The sequence below is a fragment of the Lissotriton helveticus genome, chromosome 8, assembly GCF_964261635.1.
Source record: "Lissotriton helveticus chromosome 8, aLisHel1.1, whole genome shotgun sequence".
NCBI classification, from domain to species: Eukaryota; Metazoa; Chordata; class Amphibia; order Caudata; family Salamandridae; genus Lissotriton; species Lissotriton helveticus.
Window position 1 is genome coordinate 1,651,923,218 of NC_136069.1, and position 21,136 is coordinate 1,651,944,353.

The following is a 21,136-nucleotide window of genomic DNA, read 5'->3' on the forward strand; positions in this document are numbered from 1 at the left end:
AGGCAGCATCTGCAGCAGTGCAGGGCTCTATTCATGAGATGTTACAAGGCAACATCTGTGGGTGTGCAGGGCTCTATTCACGAGATGTTACAAGGCAGCATCTGTGGGTGTGCAGGGCTCTATTGATGAGATGTTACAAAACCGAATCTGCGTGAGTAGAGGACTCTATTCATGAGATGTTACAAGGCAGCGTTTGCGGGTGTGCAAGGCTCTATTAATGAGATGTTACAAGGCAGCATCTGCAGGTGTGCAGGGCTCTATTCATGAGATGTTACAAGGCAGCATCTGCGGGTGTGCAGGGCTCTATTCATGAGATGTTACAAGGCAGCATCTGCGGGTGTGCAGAGCTCTATTCATGAGATGTTACAAGGCAGCATCTGCGGGTGTGCAGAGCTCTATTCATGAGATGTTACAAGGCTCCATCTGCGGGTGTGGAGCACTGTATTCATGAGATGTTACAAGGCAGCATCTGCGGGTGTGCAGGGCTTTATTAATGAGAAGTTACAAGGCAGCATCTGCTGGTGTGCAGGGCTCTATTCATGAGATGTTACGAGGCAGCATCTACGGGTGTGCAGAGCTCTATTCATGAGATGCTATAAGGCAGCATCTAAAGGAGTGCAGGGCTCTATTCATGAGAAGTTACAAGGCAGCATCTGCTGGTGTGCAGGGCTCTATTCATGAGATGTTACAAGGCAGCATCTGCGGGTGTACAGGGCTCTATTCATGAGATGTTACAAGGCAGCATCTGCGGGTGTACAGGGCTCTATTCATGAGATGTTACAAGGCAGCATCTGCAGGTTTTCGGAGTTCTATTCATGAAATGTTACAAGGCAGCATCTGCAGGTTTTCAGAGTTCTATTCATGAAATGTTACAAGGCAGCATCTGCTGGTGTGCAGGGCTCTATTCATGAGATGCTATAAGGCAGCATCTGTGGGTGTGCAGGGCTCTATTCATGAGAAGTTACAAGGCAGAATCTGCTGGTGTGCAGGGCTCTATTCATGAGATGCTATAAGGCAGCATCTAAAGGAGTGCAGGGCTCTATTCATGAGATGTTACAAGTCAGCATCTGGGGGTGTGCAGGGCTCTATTCATGAGATGCTATAAGGCAGCATCTAAAGGAGTGCAGGGCTCTATTCATGAGAATTTACACGGCAGCATCTAAAGGAGTGCAGGGCTCTATTCATGAGATGTTACAAGGCAGCATCTGCAGGTGTGCAGGGCTCTATTCATGAGATGTTACAAGGCAGCATCTGCGGGTGTGCAGGGCTTTATTCATGAGATGTTACAAGGCAGCATCTGCTGGTGTGCACGGCTCTATTCATGAGATGTTACAAGGCAGCATCTGCGGGTGTGCAGGGCTCTATTCATGAGCTGTTACGAGGCAGCATCTGCGGGTGTGCAGAGCTCTATTCATGAGATGCTATAAGGCAGCATCTAAAGGAGTGAAGGGCTCTATTCATGAGATGATATAAGGCAGCATCTGCGGGTGTGCAGGGCTCTATTCATGAGAAGTTACAAGGCAGCATCTGCTGGTGTGCAGGGCTCTATTCATGAGATGTTACAAGGTAGCATCTGTGGGTGTGCAAGGCTCTATTGATGAGCAGTTACAAGGCAGCATCTGCAGGTGTGCAGAGTTCTATTCATGAAATGTTACAAGGCAGCATCTGCGGGTGTGCAAAGCTCTATTCATGAGATGCTATAAGGCAGCATCTAAAGGAGTGCAGAGCTCTATTGATGAGATGTTACAAGGCAGCATCTGCGGGTGTGCAGGGCTCTATTCATGAGATGTTACAAGGCAGCATTTGCGGGTGTGCAGGGCTCTATCCATTAGATGTTACAAGGCAGCATCTGTGGGTGTGCAGGGCTCTGCACGAGATGTTACAAGGCAGCATCTGCCGGTGTGCAGGGCTCTATTCATGAGATGTTATAAGGCAGCATCTGCGGGTGTGCAGGGCTCTATTCATGAGATGTTACAAGGCAGCATCTGCGGGTGTGCAGGGCTCCATTCGTGAGACGTTACAAGCCAGCATCTACAGGTGTGCAGGGCTCTATTCATGAGAAGTTACAAGGCAGTATCTGCTGGTGTGCAGGGCTCTATTCATGAGATGTTACAAGGCAGCATCTGCGGGTGTGCAGGGCTCCATTCATGAGATGCTATAAAACAGCATCTAAAGGAGTGCAGGGCTCTATTCATGAGATGTTACAAGGCAGCATCTGCGGGTGTGCAGGGCTCTATTCATGAGATGTTACAAAGCATCATCTGTGGGTGTGCAGGGCCTATTCATGAGATGTTACAAGGCAGCATCTGCAGCAGTGCAGGGCTCTATTCATGAGATGTTACAAGGCAGCATCTAAAGGAGTGCAGGGCTCTATTCATGAGATGTTACAAGGCAACATCTGCAGGTGTGCAGGGCTCTATTCATGAGAAGTTACAAGGCAGCATCTGCAGGTGTGCAGGGCTCTATTAATGAGATGTTACAAGGCAGCATCTGTGGGTGTGCAGGGCTCTATTCATTAGATGTTACAAGGCAGCATCTGCAGCAGTGCAGGGCTCTATTCATGAGATGTTAAAAAGGCAGCGTTTGCGGGTGTGCAGGGCTCTATTAATGAGATGTTACAAGGCAGCATCTGTGGGTGTGCAGGGCTCTATTCATTAGATGTTACAAGGCCGCATCTGCGGGAGTAGAGGAATCTATTCATGAGATATTATAAGGCAGCGTTTGCGGGTGTGCAGGCCTCTATTCATGAGATGTTACAAGGCAGCATCTGCAGGTGTGCAGGGCTCGATTCATGAGATGTTACAAGGCAGCATCTGCGGGTGTGCAGGGCTCTATTCATGAGATGTTACAAGGCAGCATCTGCGGGTGTGCAGGGCTCTATTCATGAGATGTTACAAGGCAATCTCAAGCATAGTGGCATTGTAAATGTCTGTGAGATCATGGACGTCAGCCATGTGTGCCGATGGCATCAGGGTGGAATTGCATTGGGATATGAAGGTGTTGGAATTGATATTTTGGAAATTCCTTTTCCATGGTTTTTATTTGTAGGTTGGCTTTGTTTTGGAGTTACCTCACTGTTGACGGAGAAGAAGATGCTGTAATGATAAGTCCAGTCACATGGGGAGATGGATTCTAGTGAAATAGTGTTTGTTTTTGCTATGATGAGGTCTAATGTCTCCCCCTTGTTGTGGGTTGGGCTGTCACAGAATTGGGACAGATCCTGGTCTGACAAAGGATTTGATACCGCTTACATCATGATCGCCAGTATTGTTCCAATGGAGATTGAAGTCTCCCAGAAAGATCTGAAGCACTTCTGAGTTGACGTTGGCTGTAATGACTTGCATTAGCTCATCAATGAACTTCAGATTGTCACGCGGGGGGTGGTATATTGTGTGAAGTTGGCAGATGATGCCCTTGTCATCAGAGATGTTGGTGCAGAGATATTCACAGGAGGATAAGGAGATGGAGTCTGCTTGATTAACTGTGATTGTGTTTCGATAGATGCAGGCTAACCCCCCCTCCTGGTTTCTCAGTTCTATCCAGGCAAAATATATCACAACTAGGTGGGACCAGTAGGTCAAGGATGGGAGCAGAGGAACTCTTTATCCATGTTTGGGTGTGGATGATGATGTCCAGATCATTTGAGAGAATGAGATCATAGATCACCGTGGCATGTTTGTTAGCCGATCTGCAATTGATCAGTGCACACTTTAATTTGCTAGTAGAGTGAGTGAGGATAGATTGCAATATGTTGACCTTTGTGAGGTTTTCCCTAATTATGGATCTATAGTTGTGAGTGGGTTCTCTGTAGGGGTTGGGTCATATGGATTGGATAGTGCCATCTAGAGACTTGCTGCTGTCATGACTTGTGTATGAAATGAGAAGGTCATGTAAGTTATTGTCAGATAGTCCATCCATTGCCCTCGTAGGACGATGCGGGTCGTTGAGGGGAGGGTATTTTACTCCATGTTATATAGACTGGGTGTGGATTCGTGGTGAAGTATCTGCTGGTTTGCAGACTAATTCGGCTCACGGTGGCGCTAGTGGCTTTATTAGAGTTTAGGAGTTCATTGGTGACTGAAGATAGTTTTTGTATTTCATCCTTGAGATGGGCTATACCTATGGTTAACTCGTTGAATCAAGCAGTCAAGTCATGGTTAGGACACTTAGTTAAGTGTGAGGGCGTGTGTTCCCTTGTAGTGTTAGTTCCTCCATTATGGCCTAGTTGCGTTGAGATCTGGATATCAAATTGAGTGGGGATATCATTATTAGTTTTTGACAGGGTTAGTTGAGTAGGGAGGGCAGAAGGTGGGTCAGACTAGATGTGAGGGATGGTCTTAAGAGGTGCTAAAACGAGAGGGGGTGCTGCATGTGAAGGGGTATGGTCGCTGCATGTAGAATTTGGATGAGCGGGTAAGGCATCGACGGCGTTAGGAGTTGACCGGGGATCAATATAAGTGCCGGATTAAGAGGAGATTTGTCAGATAGCTCACCTACTAGTTGGGCGATTGGAATGTAAGCGGTGGTGTTTCGGTTGGTGAATTCTCCATTGGTCAGCCGGTGAATCAGGTGTGCCCCTGCATTGGGGTGGTCGGAATCAAAGCTTATGACTGTCCGAGTTGGACCCATGGGCCCTGGTGTGGTTGAGTCAGTTGTGAGGGACATGTAGGGATCATTGGGGGTGTGGTGCTCATTATCTATGCTTATGACTGTCCGAGCTGGACCCGGGGCCCTGGTGTGATTGAGTCAGTTGTGAGGGACGTGTAGGGGTCGTTGGGGGTTTGGCGAGATATAGGGTCCTTTGGTGCCGTGAATGGATTACATCGCAGAGGTTGCGTGTCTTCCGGATAAACTGGAGGAGTCGTGTTGGTGAGAGAATTTTTCTTGCTGTTCGCTGCAGTAGGAAAGATCTGGTCTACGAGTGCTAGATTGCTATTGGAAGCTTGTATGAGGAAATTACCATTATTGTATATGGATATGTACGGTTCTATTCATTAGATGTGAGGCAGTGTCTGCAGTTGTGTACGATTCCTACATTAGAAGTGAGGCAGTGTCTGAAAGTGTGCAGGGTTCTATTTACTGGATGTGAGGCAGTGTCTGCAGGTGTGTATGGTTCTATTCATTAGATGTGAGGCAGTGTCAGCAGGGGTGTTTGGTTCCAACATTAGAAGCAAGGCAGTGTCTGCACATGTGTACATTTCTATTCATTAGATGGGAAGCAGTGTCAGCAGGAGTACAGTCTTCTATTTAATAGATGTGAAGCAGTGTTTACAGGTGTGTACATTTCTATTAATTGACATTGGGCAGTGTCTGCATGAGTGCAGGGCTCCAGTCTTTAGACATTTCTATTGTGTTTACATTGCACACCACGTACCACATCACCTGATCGGTAACTTATAAATTCTGGTGAGTGCATGAGTGTAAGAATGATAATTTGCAGCACGGAATGCATGAGAAGAGCTACGGTGTTGGTGTGACTGACCGTGCAGTCTCATGTTGCAGCTCTCTGGAGCACAATAGAGGGAAGTAGAGTGGGAGAGACGTGCAGTGTGCAGATGCTCAATATACTCCACAGAAACCACGCATGAACTGCATAAAGTCAGCCAGTGTAAATGCCCCCGGGAGTCCATCCAAAAGTCACTAGGAGTAACCCAGAAGCATGACCAGCGGAAGCAAAGCAAAAGCAAATCCTCTTTAGAGAACACCAGGAATAAAAAAGGAAAAACCCAATGAAGTGATCTGGTTACATACAGATGGAGAAAAGCTCAAGGGTCACCAGGGTGCAACAGCATGCATTGCATATATGCAGCCATCCAGCAAGCTCAGGAATGATGGAGGAGTGACCTAGCTAATGGTCTTTGGAGCCTACCCAGAACTCACAAAAGAGGAACCTATAGGTATGCCATAGTGAGATCAGGGCCCTAAAGCGGCAAACGGATGTGCTGACCCACAAACAATCTAGTTCATTAGATGCTATACGGCTGCATATACAGGCTTGTACGCATTCAGTAAATGTTGAGTCCGTGTATGCAGGATTTTTAGTCAGCGCATGCGCAACAGCCTTTCCAGACACACATATTTATTGTCTGTTTAGAGAAGCTTTTTTTGTGGGGTATCCCTTTGGGGAGGGGTTTTAGTTCATGCTAAAGCATCCATAATAGGGGAGGATCTACCTTGGAAAGGGATGTCCACGAGTTTTGAGTGATCCAGGAAAAGTCCATTAACCAGGGACCTTGTGCTTCGTCTTTCAGCCATGATCTGTTAGGACGAAAAAAACACATAAGGTAAGTAAACTGCTGAGTTACCCACTGTTGTTTAAGCTTCATGGGAAAATGCTGATAACTATTCATTGCTGTGGGTATACTCAAAACAGGTAACAATAGCGAAGTGAGGAGGAACTAATGATTCTTGGTAAGGCTTGGAAAAGCTGTGCTGCTTTGCTCTGTGTGTTCTTTTCAGTAAGTCTAGGCGTTGAACTACACTTGTGCAGGTTGCAGAGTTTTCTGCAGTTCTGAAAAACTCCGCTTCGCGCAGCGGAGTTTTTTTTCCTCTGTCACGTTCCTCAACGTGAAGTTGGCGAGCGCGAGTGAGGAAAATTCACCTTCTGACAAAATTTTTCCCCATTCGCAATCGTCAACATCAAGTTGGAGATCGCGAAAAATCAACCTCCTGCGAGATTTACTGAGAAACTGTCCATTCGCGTTGAGAAAGCTGCCACTCGAGTAAAAATCTACTGGAGCGGCAGAAAAGGAAGCAGAGCCTGCTCGCGCTGTGCATGGTGCCATTTGCGATGATTGGACAGTGAGGACAAGCATCTGGCACTGAAAATCATCGCAAACAGCATTTATCTAATGCACTCTGCCGCCTACGGAGCTTTGTGTAGCAATGTTTTTTTTGCACTTCATAGAACTCCGCAAACTCCGCACAGGCTTACTTTTCAGGTCTGCAGTCACAGTTTAGGAGTCCACTGAAGTGCTGCATATTTGACTAAACAATTAATCAGCAAGCCTTCACTTTGTTATATTTTCAGTACGTCAACCAAAGGGAACCTCCCATCCTGGGAAAAGGTGGCTCATCCTGCACTATGCAGTGACTGACTGTGGGGGGTGCTCGTCTCTAGTTTAGAGCAGTGATCCTTTACCTGTAGCACTCTTGTAAGGGTGACTACTGGCTCTTTGTCCTTTATGAATTCACAATAGGAACTACACCACGTCAAAAGTAGGAGATCGCTATGAACACTCGACGCCTCTCTCCTTACTCCCCCCACCAGCACACTCACCAAAACTGGTCATGATGTTTGGAATAGGGAGCCTTCCAAACTCCTTTCTTTACTCAGTGTAGGATCCTCACACTAGACATTGGCCAGTTTACACTTCAATGTTTCCAGCATTCATCAGTTTAGTCTCATCTTGTATAGTTTGTTGTGCACCATAAGCTAGCAAGGGCCTGTACCGATTAAGGTCTTTGGTTTCAATTACACCACTCGCTAATAAACTAGCATGTGGCGTCAAGGATTGGCATAGGCATGGGAGTTGAGTGTTTGGGATCAGCGGAAACAGCAGGCCTAGACTACAACCTATATTGTGAGCTAGTCTGTTGACGACTTTGTAGATGGGTATGAAGGTGATGCAAACCTAGCCAAAAGGAAACAAGGCTTTAGGTAAAGTGGTTCAGACATCACTTCTAAATGTTTTGCCTGAAACCCCTGAGCAAAACGACACAAACTCACACATGTTCTTGCCACAGAAAGAAATGTGTTGCAGCTGGATTAAAGTAGCTCTTTTACTTTTTGATAGCACCAAAATGTCACCTTCCTATTACTCTGGATAGGTTTCTCTGACCTTTATTACGCACCCGCAAGGCCACCCCAGAGCATGGCAAAGTCCTCTGTGAAGAATGAGATAATCTTGAGGCCTTGATCAGAGTGGCAGTCCAGTCTGGCCCCTCTGAATGGGGTGGAAATTATCTTATTGATTACAGGATCAGATGGGGGTGGATGAAAGTCTAATAATGCAGTTTTCAGAATCCTCTAGAGCAAGTTCTCCCAACGAGTAACTCAAGAGCTATTGGTGGCTCTCCAGCTACCCATGCTCCCCCATGTGTGGCCCAATAGAGTAAGAACAAAGGTTTTGTTTGGTTTGATTATGCAGGTTACCAAAATTTAAAAAGACGCATTTAGAAGCAAAGTAAGTATATTTTCTGATAAGCCGATGTTTGCAGAAAAATAATATCTTTTATAGCAATTCATACTGGGTTGGGGAGTTTTCACACTGATGTTCTTGCTTAGTTGCTGGAGGTATTGCGTTTATGGCTGCTATAGCATATAGAGGCCTTGAAAATTAAAATAACTTTTTCACATCTTTGTTGGGGGCCTTGACTTTTACACTGAGGTAGTTACAACCAGTAATCCTGCATGCAATGGCCACAAACAGAATCTTGTCTACAAGCATCACTGGTGTAATCCTGGTAAATTTTGTTAGTAGCTCGGTATGATTTGTATTGATCATAGGTAGCTCCGACTAGAGAACAGGTGGAGATCCCTGCTCTAGTGGGTGCCCCCGCTGTGTAACACCCACAGATGGAGGTCCAACGAGCTCTAAAGTATCTGTTGTGTACATGGCCTTCTATGTTCATGGAAATACACCCATATTTGGGCCCAAGAACTTGGAATTGCAAATCATTCCGGTCCTGCAAGAATTGTGCAATTGAGGACGTGTATCAATGGGCCACAGTTTGGAAGCACTGCATGTCTTCCACTCCATAAACCTCTGAACATGTGGCATGGGAGTCTGGCTGTGACCCTGAGCTACTGGAAGCCAATGGAAGGATTTCAGAATTTTAGTAAACCAGACGTTTTCTTAACATTTAAGCACATTTTTAAACATCCGTCTAAGGCAAGCGAATTGGGGAAGAGCTTGATATTCCCCATACGTTATCTCAATGGCCACAAACAAGTCTCTTATGGCATGGTCATAAATACAAGAACACTTCCTAGAAAGCCATAGTTTCATTAACACTATACTTCAAAAAGTAGGTATTGGCCACTGCAAGGTCCACAACCTTTGATCTTTTAGAGCAAAGGAAAGGGAGCCCAATACAAAGCACAGATTTTTCTTTGGGCATTTATATAGCCACAAATGGTCATTAGAATGCAAAATATCTATCATACTTAATTGCTTCAACATCAAGAAAGAAGCGGTGACCCATTTTAATAGGAATCTATTCATTTTAAATAGGTACATTTGTTTGAAGGCAGGGTTCTACCAGATCACTCTGTGTAAGCTAAAAGGGGAGGTCATGTGTCGCAAGTGTAGTGTTTCACTCAGATCTTCCAGTGACTAGAAACGGCACGTACCAACTGTATTTCCACAGTACACAAACTGTAACATGAAAAGAAGATTCCAGATGGATATCCTGGCCATGAGGGCATTTAACTAATAGTATACAACTTCATGTATAAACTATATATTTAACTTTTGTGATCTTCATGCCAAGCCACGCTCAGTTGCCATTTAGTCCTAACAAACCACTAGACCTTAGGCTGTGTTAAATAAGCACTGGAAACACCAATAAATCTCACCCACGCGAGAGACCCATTGGCTTTGCCAATATCTTTTAGACCTGTTGCAGAGCAGTGCAGTTGCTGTGCAGCCTGGCTAAGAGTTAGAAAAAAGTGATCATATGTAGCTAGCACTGGCAGAGTCCAAGCCTTTTTTTCCTTATGGCAGGCGAGGGAGCAACACAGACAATGTGAGGTTAGGATGGAAGAAGAAAAAACTGAAAAAGCAACACAGACAAGAAGGGAGAAAAGAAGGATTAGTTACTTACCTGTAATCCTATTCTCATCCAGGGGTATACTCATCAAAGTCATAATCTATGAATAATCCCCGCCCATGTGCGGGATCCCGGAGCATATAGAAAATGCATATAAATATATATGTATACATATGTGAAAACATATATTTGCAGCCTAAAACATTTCCCAACTGGCAAAACTACCGCAACATTACATGAATTAGCATACACATAGTAGTACTCTCCCAGCCCCTAAGGAAGAAAGAGAGCAGTAAACATTTGCATACAACAATGCTTTATTGCCATAGGAAAACCTGTAATTGCAGGCATTTGCCAGTAGGCTGCTGTAGAGTATAAAGAAACAAAGAAAGACTGGCGCCTTGCCTTTAAGGTATTAGAGTAGGGGTACCGTGCCTTTAAGACCTGAAGGCGACCCCCTGCTCCCATGATGCACCACAGGTGGCAGTTGGGTCAGTTCTTTTTGGCATGACACCTGAGTAAATCCATAGAACCCTTTCATAACTTTATGATCATGCTCGTCCGGGGTGGTGGGCGGGAGCTTATGACTTTGAGGAGTATACCTCTGGATGAGAACTAGGATTACAGGTAAGTAACTAATCCTTCTCATCCAGGGGATACTCATCAATAGTCAATCTATGAATAGATTAGCAAGCTCATACCCAAAGTCTCGCAGACGAGCAAAAAAGTATACTTAGCGACATGAATAAATTTCACATTTTACATACAACTATGCAAATAAATTTCTCAAAGAGGCCTGTCCCACTTGGGTATCGGCCTGTGTATCTGAATCTAGGCAATAATGGCGGGTAAAGGTATGCACTGAACGCCATGTAGCTGCCTTGCAAATTTCAGAGATTGGAACATTACGAAAGAGAGCCGTAGTGGAAGCTTTCCCTCTAGTGGAGTGTGCATGAGGTCTACCCTGTAAAGCCTTGTTAGCGAATTGGTAAGACAGCGCTATACAGGAGACTATACAGCGAGAAATTGACCTTTTCCAGGCTGACAGACCAGTATTAGTGGTTCCATAATTAACAAAAAGCCGGTCAGACTTCCTAAGTGGAAGTGTTTTGAGCCAGGTAAAACCCTCCGGAGATCTAGAGAGTGTAAAGACCTCTCCGGAGGAGTAGTAGGTTGTGGAAAAAAGGTAGGCAGGGTGATCGACTGGTTGATATGAAAGTCTGAGACTACCTTAGGCAGAAAACCTGGGTGTGTCCTCAGTACCACCCTGTTGGCGTGAAACACTGTGTAAGGTTCCTTACAACACAGGGCCTGGATTTCGCTAACCATACGGGCAGAGGAAATCGCCACTAAAAAAGCGGCTTTCCAGGTCAAGTGTTGCAAAGAAGCCTTGTGTATAGGCTCGAAAGGAGCCTCCATCAGCTTAGTAATACGATGTTAAGCTCCCGGGGAGGGGACCTCACTGGTGAAAACATTTTCTTAAGCCCCTCTAAGAAATCTTTAACCACAGGCATAAGGAAGAATGATGTCTGAGAAGGTGACTTCCTATAGGCTGTGATTGCCGCTAAGTGAACCCTGATGGAGGGGTACTTGAGGCCTGACTTTGCTAAATGCAATAGATAGGGTAGAATTACCTGCTCTTGACCGTGGATAGGGTCAAGAGAGTTGTCAAGACACCATATGAAAAACCTCTTCCACTTGAAAGCATACGACTTCCTAGTGTCTCTTCAGAATGATCATGCAGTCTGCTGGGAGCTCTAGGTGTCCATACTGGATGAACTCAGGAGCCATGCCGTCAAGCGAAGGGAAGGAAGGTTGGGGTGAAACACCTTCCCCTGATCCTTGGTCAACAGGTCTGGACGGCAAGGAAGTCGCCGGTGCAGGACTTCCGACAGCTGGAGGAGATCCGGTTACCACCACTGGCGTGGCCACTCCGGCGCTATCAGGATCATCCTGGTGTTTGTCCTGTAGAATTTCTGAATTACCGCCGGGATCAGAGGCAGGGGAGGAAAGGCGTACAGCAATATCTGCGACCAGCTGATCAAAAGTGCGTTCCCCCGTGAGCCTTGTTGGGGGAACCTGGACGCAAAGACGGGGCATTTTGCGTTTGCCGCGTCTGCGAACAGATCTATGTCCGGTACGCCCCATTGTTGAAAAACCTCCTGTAAGACTTCTTCGCTGAGCACCCAATCGTGCGCTTCTATGAAGTCTCTGCTTAGGCAGTCCGCTTGGACATTTTGGATCCCAGGTAGATGAACTGTCACGATGGATAGACCTCTTGCCAGGAGCCAGTGCCAGATGGCTTGCGCTTCCAGGGATAGGACTCTTGACCTGGTGCCTCCCTGCTTGTTCAGATAGATCATAGTTGTCGTGTTGTCTGTCTGAACTTGGATGTAGTTGGTGCCCAGAGAAGGATAAAGAAATTTGAGCGCCAGATGAACGTCTCGAAGCTCTAGGAAGTTGATGTGGTAGCCTCGCTCCACTTCGGACCAGAGACCTTGGACCTGAAGCTGGTCCATATGAGCGCCCCAGCCTTGAAGAAAGGCATCCGTAACCACTGACTGAGATGGAGGAGGGAGATGGAATGGAACTCCCCGGAGAAGATTGGAACGTTTCACCCACCATCTGATTGAGTCTCTGGCACCTTGTAGAAGAGAAACACGGTCCTCCCTCACCTCTGAGACCATTGGTCCTCAAGAGCCTGCAGCAGGGGCCTCATGTGAAGGCGTGCATTGGGCACGATGTAGATGCACGAGGCCATCGATCCCAGGAGAGAGGACACTTGCCTGGCTGTGGGACTGTGATTGTCCAGTAGAAGACGACACTTCAGGAGCATGGATGACAACCTCTCCTCCGAAGGACACCCGTTTGTCTGCACAGAGTCCAGGGAAGCGCCCAGGTAATGAATCCGTTGGGAAAGGTTGAGTACTGACTTTTTGAAGTTGACCTGCAACCCCAATGAGTTCATCAGGTTGAGACAGAGATGGTTCTGAAGCAGAGCCAGAGTGTAACTTTTCAGCAGCCAATCGTCTAGATAGGGATAGACGAAGATCTTCCGCCTGCGGAGAAAAGCAGCCACCACCGCCATGCACTTGGAGAATGTCCGTGGCATGGATTTGAGGCCAAACGGAAGCACTCGATACTGGTAGTGATGGCGTCCGATCTGAAACCTGAGAAACTTTTGGTGCTTTATGGAGACAGGTATGTGAAAGTAAGCGTCCTGCAGGTCGATGGCACACATCCAGTCTCCCTGATGAAGATGCGGGAAGATCTGGTGCAGGGCTAGCATGTGGAATTTTTCTCTTTTGATGAATCTGTTTAGTAGTCGTAGGTCTAAAATGGGCCTGTATTCTTTGACTACTCCTCTTTTTTGGACAAGAAAATAGCGGGAGTAGACTCCTTGATTTCACTGCATGGAAGGAACCTCCTCTATGGCCTTCTTCTTGAGGAGGACGGAGACTTCATCCTGCAGCAATTGACTGTGGAATCGGGGAAGGTGCTTTATCTGAGGGAAGACTTGCGGAGGGGGGACTTGAACCTCATCAAGTAACCATGCTCCACAATACTCAGCACCCATCTGTCCTTTGTTATGGATCTCCACTCTTCCAGATGATGAGAAACACTCCCTCCAACCGGAGTGGCGAACAGTTGCGGAGGAAGCAACAGCTCAGGGCTTGAGAGGCTGCTTGGAGGCAGACTGCTGCTGGTTATCGTTGCCTCTGCCTCTACCAGGGCGTCTCTGCTGAAATTGGGGTTTCTGCTGTGTTTGGGATGACCATTGAGGGGTTTGAACCCTCTGCTGGTAAGATCGCTTGTCCCTTGACGAAAGCGCTTTTTAAATTCTTTTCGCTTCTCCAAACCCACAGGTTTAACAGTGTCCATTTCCGATTTCATTTTGGTCATCTCATCGTCAGCGTGTGAACCAAAGAGAGACGTGCCGTTAAAGGGGAGGTTCAAAATCTTCTGAGCATCCGGCTTGAGGCCCGTAAGGCGGAGCCATGCCGAACGCCGTGAGCAGATTCCAAGGGAGTAGCCATGGGCCGAAAGTTCAGAAGCATCTGCTGCGGCACTAATGACCTGGTTGGCTACGAGCACTCCCTCCTGTAGGATTTCGACGAAGTCTTGTCGGTCTTCCTTAGAATGCTTCTCTGTGAAGTGAGTGAGGGAGTCCCAGGGGGACCTATCGTACCTCCACAGTAGAGCAGAGGCACTGGCCACCTTAATATATGAAGCTGAGGTGTTGCATACCTTCCTGCCCAACGAATCCATAAGTTTGCTGTCCTTTTCTGGGGGTACCGAGGATGAGGTGGAGGCCGAATGAGACTTTATGGCAGCCGCCACGATAACGGAGTCAGCTGGTGGATCCGATCTGAGGAGCAAGGGGACCTCTGCGGGAGCCTTGTACTTCTTGGCAATTCTAGATGGAACAGAACCTCCTACTGCAGGCGTAAGGAAGGTAGCGATCGCCGGTTCAATGAAGCCAGGCACCAGATGTAGCAGAGGTCTGTGCGCTCTCCGGTGATGAAGGGTATCAAAGATTATAGAGGTAGGTACCACAGGAGTATGCAGAGAGATGTTAAGCTTCTTTGCTCCCCTGCCCAGCACATCTGTAAAAGTTGCGATGTCATCAACAGGTGAGACTCGTGAGGGAGGAGTAGAGGAGAAGGTCGGAGAATAATCCCAGACCGTAGACCTCGTAGAAGAGGACCAAGTTGGAGATCTTGTGCGTCCTCTCTTATGGGACCTGTCGCGATGACGGCTGTGCTGACCCCTGGATCTAGACTGATGTCTAGACAGAGATCTTGGCCTGGGGGAAGATCTGACACACTGCGTGATCTGTCCGCAGACCTGGGGGAAGCTTCTGGAGAGATCTCTACGATGTTCAACCCAGGAGATGAAGATCTGTCTCCTGATGACCTGGACCCAGGTGACTCCACAACCACGTGACCTGTTCCCTCGAAAATGTTTGTGTGACCAATGATGTCGAGCGAGGCCTTGATGCTCTCGACGTCTAACGTCCATGCCGTGGTGACCTCGACTGCGATCTTCGGCATCGAGTTGGTGATCTCGACATCGATCTTCCTTGACCTCGGGTCGACGGCGAACCTCCATGGCGTCGTGTTGACGACGACCTTCTTCGACGTCGTATCGACAACGACCTTCTTCGACGTCGACCCTTTCTGATGTCGCCTAGACGTCGACCTCCTCGACTTCGAATGGTAGGATTTGGACCAGACGGTGAGAATGAGCGGGAGTAATCTGAGCCCGGACTACTGGGACCGTCCGATACAGCCCCCTGAGGACGGTGAGATGGAAGCAGTCATCACTCTCGACGCTGACCCCCTCGAGGGCGGCAGAGAGTGTCTCGACGTCGGTGGAAGCCTCGACGTCGACGGAGACTTGGACATCCCAGCAGCCACAGACTTCGAGCCCGAAGTGTGGCGTCTCGACGCCGACTTACTTATAAATAATAATAATAAATCCAAATTTGTAAAGCGCAAAATCACCCGCAAGGGTCTCTAGGCGCTGGGGGCCGTCAGGAAGATTAAGCAAGCTGTTGCCCAGAGTCACATGGTGCTGGGCTAATCTGCCGCCGGTGCCGGGAATCGAACCGTGATCCCCAGATTCCGGAGTTAGTCGCCCTAGCCACTGCGCCACACCACTTCCACGGCTGCGGCGGAGACTCTTGACTTCGCAATGGTGATCCATAAGAGCGTCTGGGCCTCTTCTACGGCGATCTTCATCCTCCCTTCCTCTTTCTGGAGGCTGGAGGCAGGAGATGCGGAACGTCGCAGTTTTTGGCCATGCTTGCTTGAAGAAGACGTCCTGGGGCCTCCATGACCACCCACCTAATGACTTTTGTGTTTCTCCAACATGGCGTGAAGTCTGATACGTTCTCTGTCACGAAGAGTCCGCTTAGAGAACTTCTGACAGTGGTGGCACTGGTCAGGGTTGTGTGCAGATGGAAGGCACACAATGCACACTGCGTGTGGGTCAGCCAGTGCCATCTTGTCACAAGAAGGACACTTCCGGAATAAAGCAGGCATTCTGGCAGAAAATTTTAGTAGAATACCACAAAAAAAACAAAGTAGAAGCCTTAAGATACCAGAAGATATCGAATTTTCTGAAAAAATTCACTCAAATTAACAATTTCAGTAAAAAACTGAAGAGCTCAAGCTCCAGGATCCTCACAGAAGGAGCCGGAAAAAAGAACTGACCCAACTGCCACCTGTGGTGCATCATGGGAGCAGGGGGTCTCCTTCAGGTCTTAAAGGCACAGTACCCCTACTCTAATGCCTTAAAGGCAAGGTGTCAGTCTTTCTTTGTTTCTTTATACTCTACTGCAGCCTACTGGCAAATGCCTGCAATTACAGGTTTTCCTATGGCAATAAAGCATTGTTGTATGCAAATGTTTACTGCTCTCTTTCTTCCTTAGGGGTTGGGAGAGTACTACTGTGTATGCGAATTCATGTAATGTTGCGGCGGGAAATGTTTTAGGCTGCAAATATGTTTTCACATATGTATACATATATATTTATATGTATTTTCTATATGCTCCGGGATCCCGCACATGGGCGGGGATTATTCATACATTATGACTATTGATGAGTATCCCCTGGATGAGAAGCAGCAGCAACACGGACTATGAGAAAGAAGAAGAAGCAACACTGACATTGACTAAGAAATAAGAAATAGCAACATGGCCAACGAGGAAAGAAAAATAATACCTCTATCAAGCACAAGCAGCGTAAGGACCGCAATCAAGATGAAGTATTCAGTACTTAGTCCAAGCTCCAGCCGAAAGAACAGGAAGGGAAACCGACAGACGCTGGCCAATTAGAAGGCAGCAAAGAAGAGTAACAGTGAAGGCAATGAATGGTAAGCATTGGGAAGCCTCCAAGCTTTCTGTAGAACAAAATATTCCTCGCAGCAACAGCACATTCTCTGTGGGCAGGCAAGACTGTAACGGTGTCCACGTGGACCTTCAGAAATGTAAGACGGCTACACAGCAAAAGGTCCAACTGCTGCTGCCAGGATTCTGTATGTGTTTTAATCAGACAGACCAAATCACACCAGTACTGCGGGCTCACATTGGTTCCCTCTGACCAGGCGAGTTTATTCAATGCACTATTATAGGGCGTATACAGCCTTCCATGGGACTGGTCCTACCTTCTTTTAGTAGAAATAAATATTTAGATGTATGCACCACCAGTAAGTGCCTTTTGTCATTGCATCAGTCTTCACTGACCCCAACACCAAGATGTTCTTTCGGAGAACTTTGCGAGGTAATAAATAAAACGCTGGAAGCCTAGCCAATGGGTATGGAAACCCAATGGTGACCAACACAAAACAAAAGCTCCCACTGCACAAAAAGGATATAAAAATACTGATACTAAAACATTGATAGTGCCAACTTCTCGGTTTTCCTTCGAGGCACTAGCCCGAAGGTATAATGGGGTTTTCATCAATAGCTAGTATTTTCTGCATATTCATTTTAAAAAGTAAGACTTGCTGATGTCACAGATTCCAGAATAGTAACTGCTTTGAAGTATTTTCATTTGTCATCTGTTGCAAGGGCCATTCAGAATCCAGGTATTTTGGCATTCAAGTGAATGTTAAACTGAAAACTGCCTGTCTTAGTCCACCTCTCAGCACGTCACACACTATGTCCCCGTAGGGTCTAAGCAGCATGAAGCACAATAAAACCTGGATCATTTTAATATGAAAATTTGAGTAACAGATGTAAAAGGTTGCCGACTAGAGGACCCAAAACTAAAACATAATAAAAACGCACTGATAACTTCGCTTGAAAGGGAACTAAATGATCCATTACAGTGAACTGCTGCGAGCACAGCTTGAAATGGCTGCCATCCAGTGGTTATATTTAGTATTACTGTTCACAAAAAGGTTGCTTGTACTGCAACGTATAAGCAGCATTGGCATAGCCCAGTGGTTCCCAAACTTTTTTGACCTGTGGCTCCCTTGACCTAATCGGCAGTTGGCCGTGGCTCCCCACCATTTTTTTTAACGGTGGGTGGTTGGTATGTACCTCCTGTTATCTTCCTTAAAGTAATTGGGACGTAATGAAGGTATTATAATGGTTGGAATGCTTGAATTATTAATCCCATCCACAGGCAATCACTTTGGCTGCATCACAATCCAACGTTTTTCCCCCCAACAGAGTGCCTGGTCCCAAACCCTTATTTATACCAGCTGCTGCTTTCAGTAGCTTTTGGTACTGAGACCCGCACTGAGAAAATGAAACATTGAGTTTGGTCTGTCGTAATCAGTATCCCCAGCCTTATTTTTTCACTAAAAAGGTCTGTCCTTCCATCTGTATGCCCATCTATATCCAAACATATTCAACCATTTGCAAACCTATCCACCATATGTCCTTCCGTCCATCATTTCACTTATCCATCCCTCCATCCATCCACCCTTTCACTCATCCATCCATTATTCATCTACCCACCCCATCCATCTGTACAGTCATCCATCCATCCATCTGTACAGTCATCCATCCACTCTTCCACCGAGCCATCCATTCACTTACTCATCCATTCACCCAGTCATTTAGCCTTCCACCCATTCAGTCATTCATCCTCCCTTTCTCTCCCCATCCCCCTTTCACTTATCCATCCATCTACCCACCCATTTACTCATCCATTCATGAAACCATCCATTGATCCTATTACTCATCCATTCTTTCACTCATCCAATCATCCGTTCACTCATCCAACCATCCGTTCACTCATCCAGCCATCCGTTCACTCATCCAGCCACCCTTTCACTTCACTCTTCTATCCATCCTTTTGTCCATCTACCCCCTTTAACTCACTCATCAATCCTTACATCCACCCTTTCACTCATCCATTCACCGTTTCACTTATCAATTCATCCATCCACCCTTTCACTTGCCCATCATCTACCTTTTCATCCATCCATCCTTTCACACACCCATCCACCAATTCACTCGCCCATCAGCTGCCCTTCCACTCATCCATCCATCCTTTCACACACCCATCCACACTTTTACCCATCCATCTACCCATCCACCCATACATCCATCTATTTACCTTTTCTCTCATCCATACTTCCACTCATTCACTCATCCATCCATTTTTTCTTTCTTTCTTTCATTATCTATCCATTCCCCCTTTCATTCATGCATTCATCCTTTCAGTAATCCATCCAGCCATTCAGACATTCTTTCACTTATTTACTCACCCACCTTTTCACATTATGAGCTGAGCCTTTGTCTTCAGAGTTGCAGGCAGAAGAGGCCTATCAAGAACGAACTACAGCAAGGGGTCGGGTGGTGGAGGGTTCACTATGCCCCTGCACATAGGCAGACTGAAAACGTAGAAGTCATGAGTCATGCATAATGCACAGTGCCAGGATGTGAGGTGACTGTGACATGGTGTTTCCAGGGCTTTAAGCGGTGTAAAAAACTGGTGGGTCTCTTCAAAGGGGGTGTTGGATGTAATTAAGAGCGCAGTTTAAAACACCTCGGCTAAAAATCTACGCTTAGCATAGTGTTGCGCCCGACTGGTATTATGTTGTTTCTGTCATTGCATCCAGATATATGACAGCAAGTATCATTACACCAACAACAAGCCAAGACTATTGGCTTTGTCAATGGTTGCTAGTTCCTTAAAATAAACAAGCATTAGAAATGCAATCGGGCTCGGATTTATTTGAGTTTGAGCTAATGGCATTGTAAATGCCAATGTCTTTTTGCCATGTGTTATGGAGTGTCTGCATGTGGTGTGTAGTGGAAGTATGTTTGTTGAATTGTAATTTTACCAATGGTGGCATGCTGTGCTTTATATGAATATGTTTAAAAGTAAAGTGTACCATACTGCGATTGCTTGGTGGAAAAGTGCACTGCCGGCTGGAGGTGTGTGTGCCTGGTGGAAGGGTGCACTGACGGCTGGTGGGTGTGTGCTTGGTAAAAGCGTGCACAGATGGATGATGGTTGTTGGTGTTTGTGCATGGTGAAAGCATTAATTGACGGCTGGGGGTGTGTTGTTGTGTGTGTTGTTTTCTGTGTGCTGGTGAGTGTGTGGTGGTGAGTCTGTGGGGGTGAGCCTGGGGAGTGAGTGTGGTGGTGAGTGTGTTGTGTTGAGTGGTGACAAGTGTGTGGTGTTGAGAGACTGAGGTGTGTGGTTTGTGTGTGCGTTATGTGTGTGTGGTGTATGTGTGTGTGGTGTTTTCTGCACACTCACACACTGCCCCGTAACATTCACACACTGCTCACCCGCACACTCCCAATGTCACCCTGCATAGTCACACACTGTTTATGTTTATCGGCCCCCTTGTGTTAAGGGCTTGTGTGTCTGTCAGCGTGTTTGTGTGTGCCTACATTTCTGCGTCTGTGAGTTTCGGCATGTGTGGGCATCTGTGTGCGTGGGGGTGGATGTGTTTGCCTGAGTTGTTACAGTGTCGATGTTTGCGTATTTGTGGACACCTGTGTGGGCCAGTGTGTGGCTGTGTTTTTGTATGTTTCTGTTTGTGTGCGCATGTGTGGGTCTCCCTGTGTATGTGTGTGTGTGTGTGGGGGGGAGGGGTGCATGCGTCCCTGATTCTGAATGTGTGCGGTATGGGTACTGTGTGTGATGGAAAGATCTGGGGTGTTTATAAAGAAGGTGTGCACGTGTCTGCTAGCCACACTTCATCCACATGTAACTATTTGCGTGCTATGAAGTCTCTGCCTCCGCTAGAGTCGTCTCAGCCCGATTCTAAGCCGCCGGTCCTTAAACGCCGAGACGCTGGAGCTGGCTGCACGTATGCAACGAAAACAACTCCAGCAGCAGCGGCTAAAACAAACTAAAAGTGTAACTCTGAGCTGAGCTGGAGTGAGGGCTGAGCGCTGGAAGAGGCGTCGGCGTAGCGCGCACAGACACACGGCACTGCCAGCTGACAGAGCTGGAAAGAGACATCACGCTAAGATCAACACTGTCAGCCCCACTGGTGGCCAAAAAGGGCATGGGCGGCGCGGGACACCAACGGGTTAAACCAAACAGCGGGGAGGGGTGTCCTGCGCTGAGTGCAGGGGCGCCTGCGAGCTCCCAGCAGGGGCAGAGCGGTGCCCTCTGCCACCCCGGGGTCCGCCGCGCGCACGCAGACACCGGGGTCGCCGGCTCCGGGAGGCAGCTTCCAAATGATCTCATCTCTCCTTTCTTCCCCGACACTATTAATGCTCAGATGGGCAGAATGAAGTGAAAGTACGTGCAAGTCATGTGTAAACTGCCTCAGCCAGGGGGCTTTTATCCCGGCGTGTATATTCCAGTGGTGCCCATTTATCTACCCCCGTACACACGGCACCCCCCTGCAGCTCCTTAGCTCTAACGAGCCTCGT

The 21,136-nt window shown here is 47.2% G+C and overlaps 1 protein-coding gene across 5 annotated transcripts in view; it reads right to left on the minus strand.

The window, feature by feature from the left end:
• Positions 1–21,136, minus strand: part of APBB1 (amyloid beta precursor protein binding family B member 1) — a 295,415-nt gene that overhangs the window by 29,666 nt on the left and 244,613 nt on the right. For all 5 annotated transcript variants that reach the window (XM_078658717.1, XM_078658716.1, XM_078658720.1 and 2 more), the window contains one exon: positions 6,174–6,258. In XM_078658717.1, the coding sequence (XP_078514843.1) occupies positions 6,174–6,258 (85 nt within the window). The remainder of the gene's footprint in view (positions 1–6,173; positions 6,259–21,136) is intronic.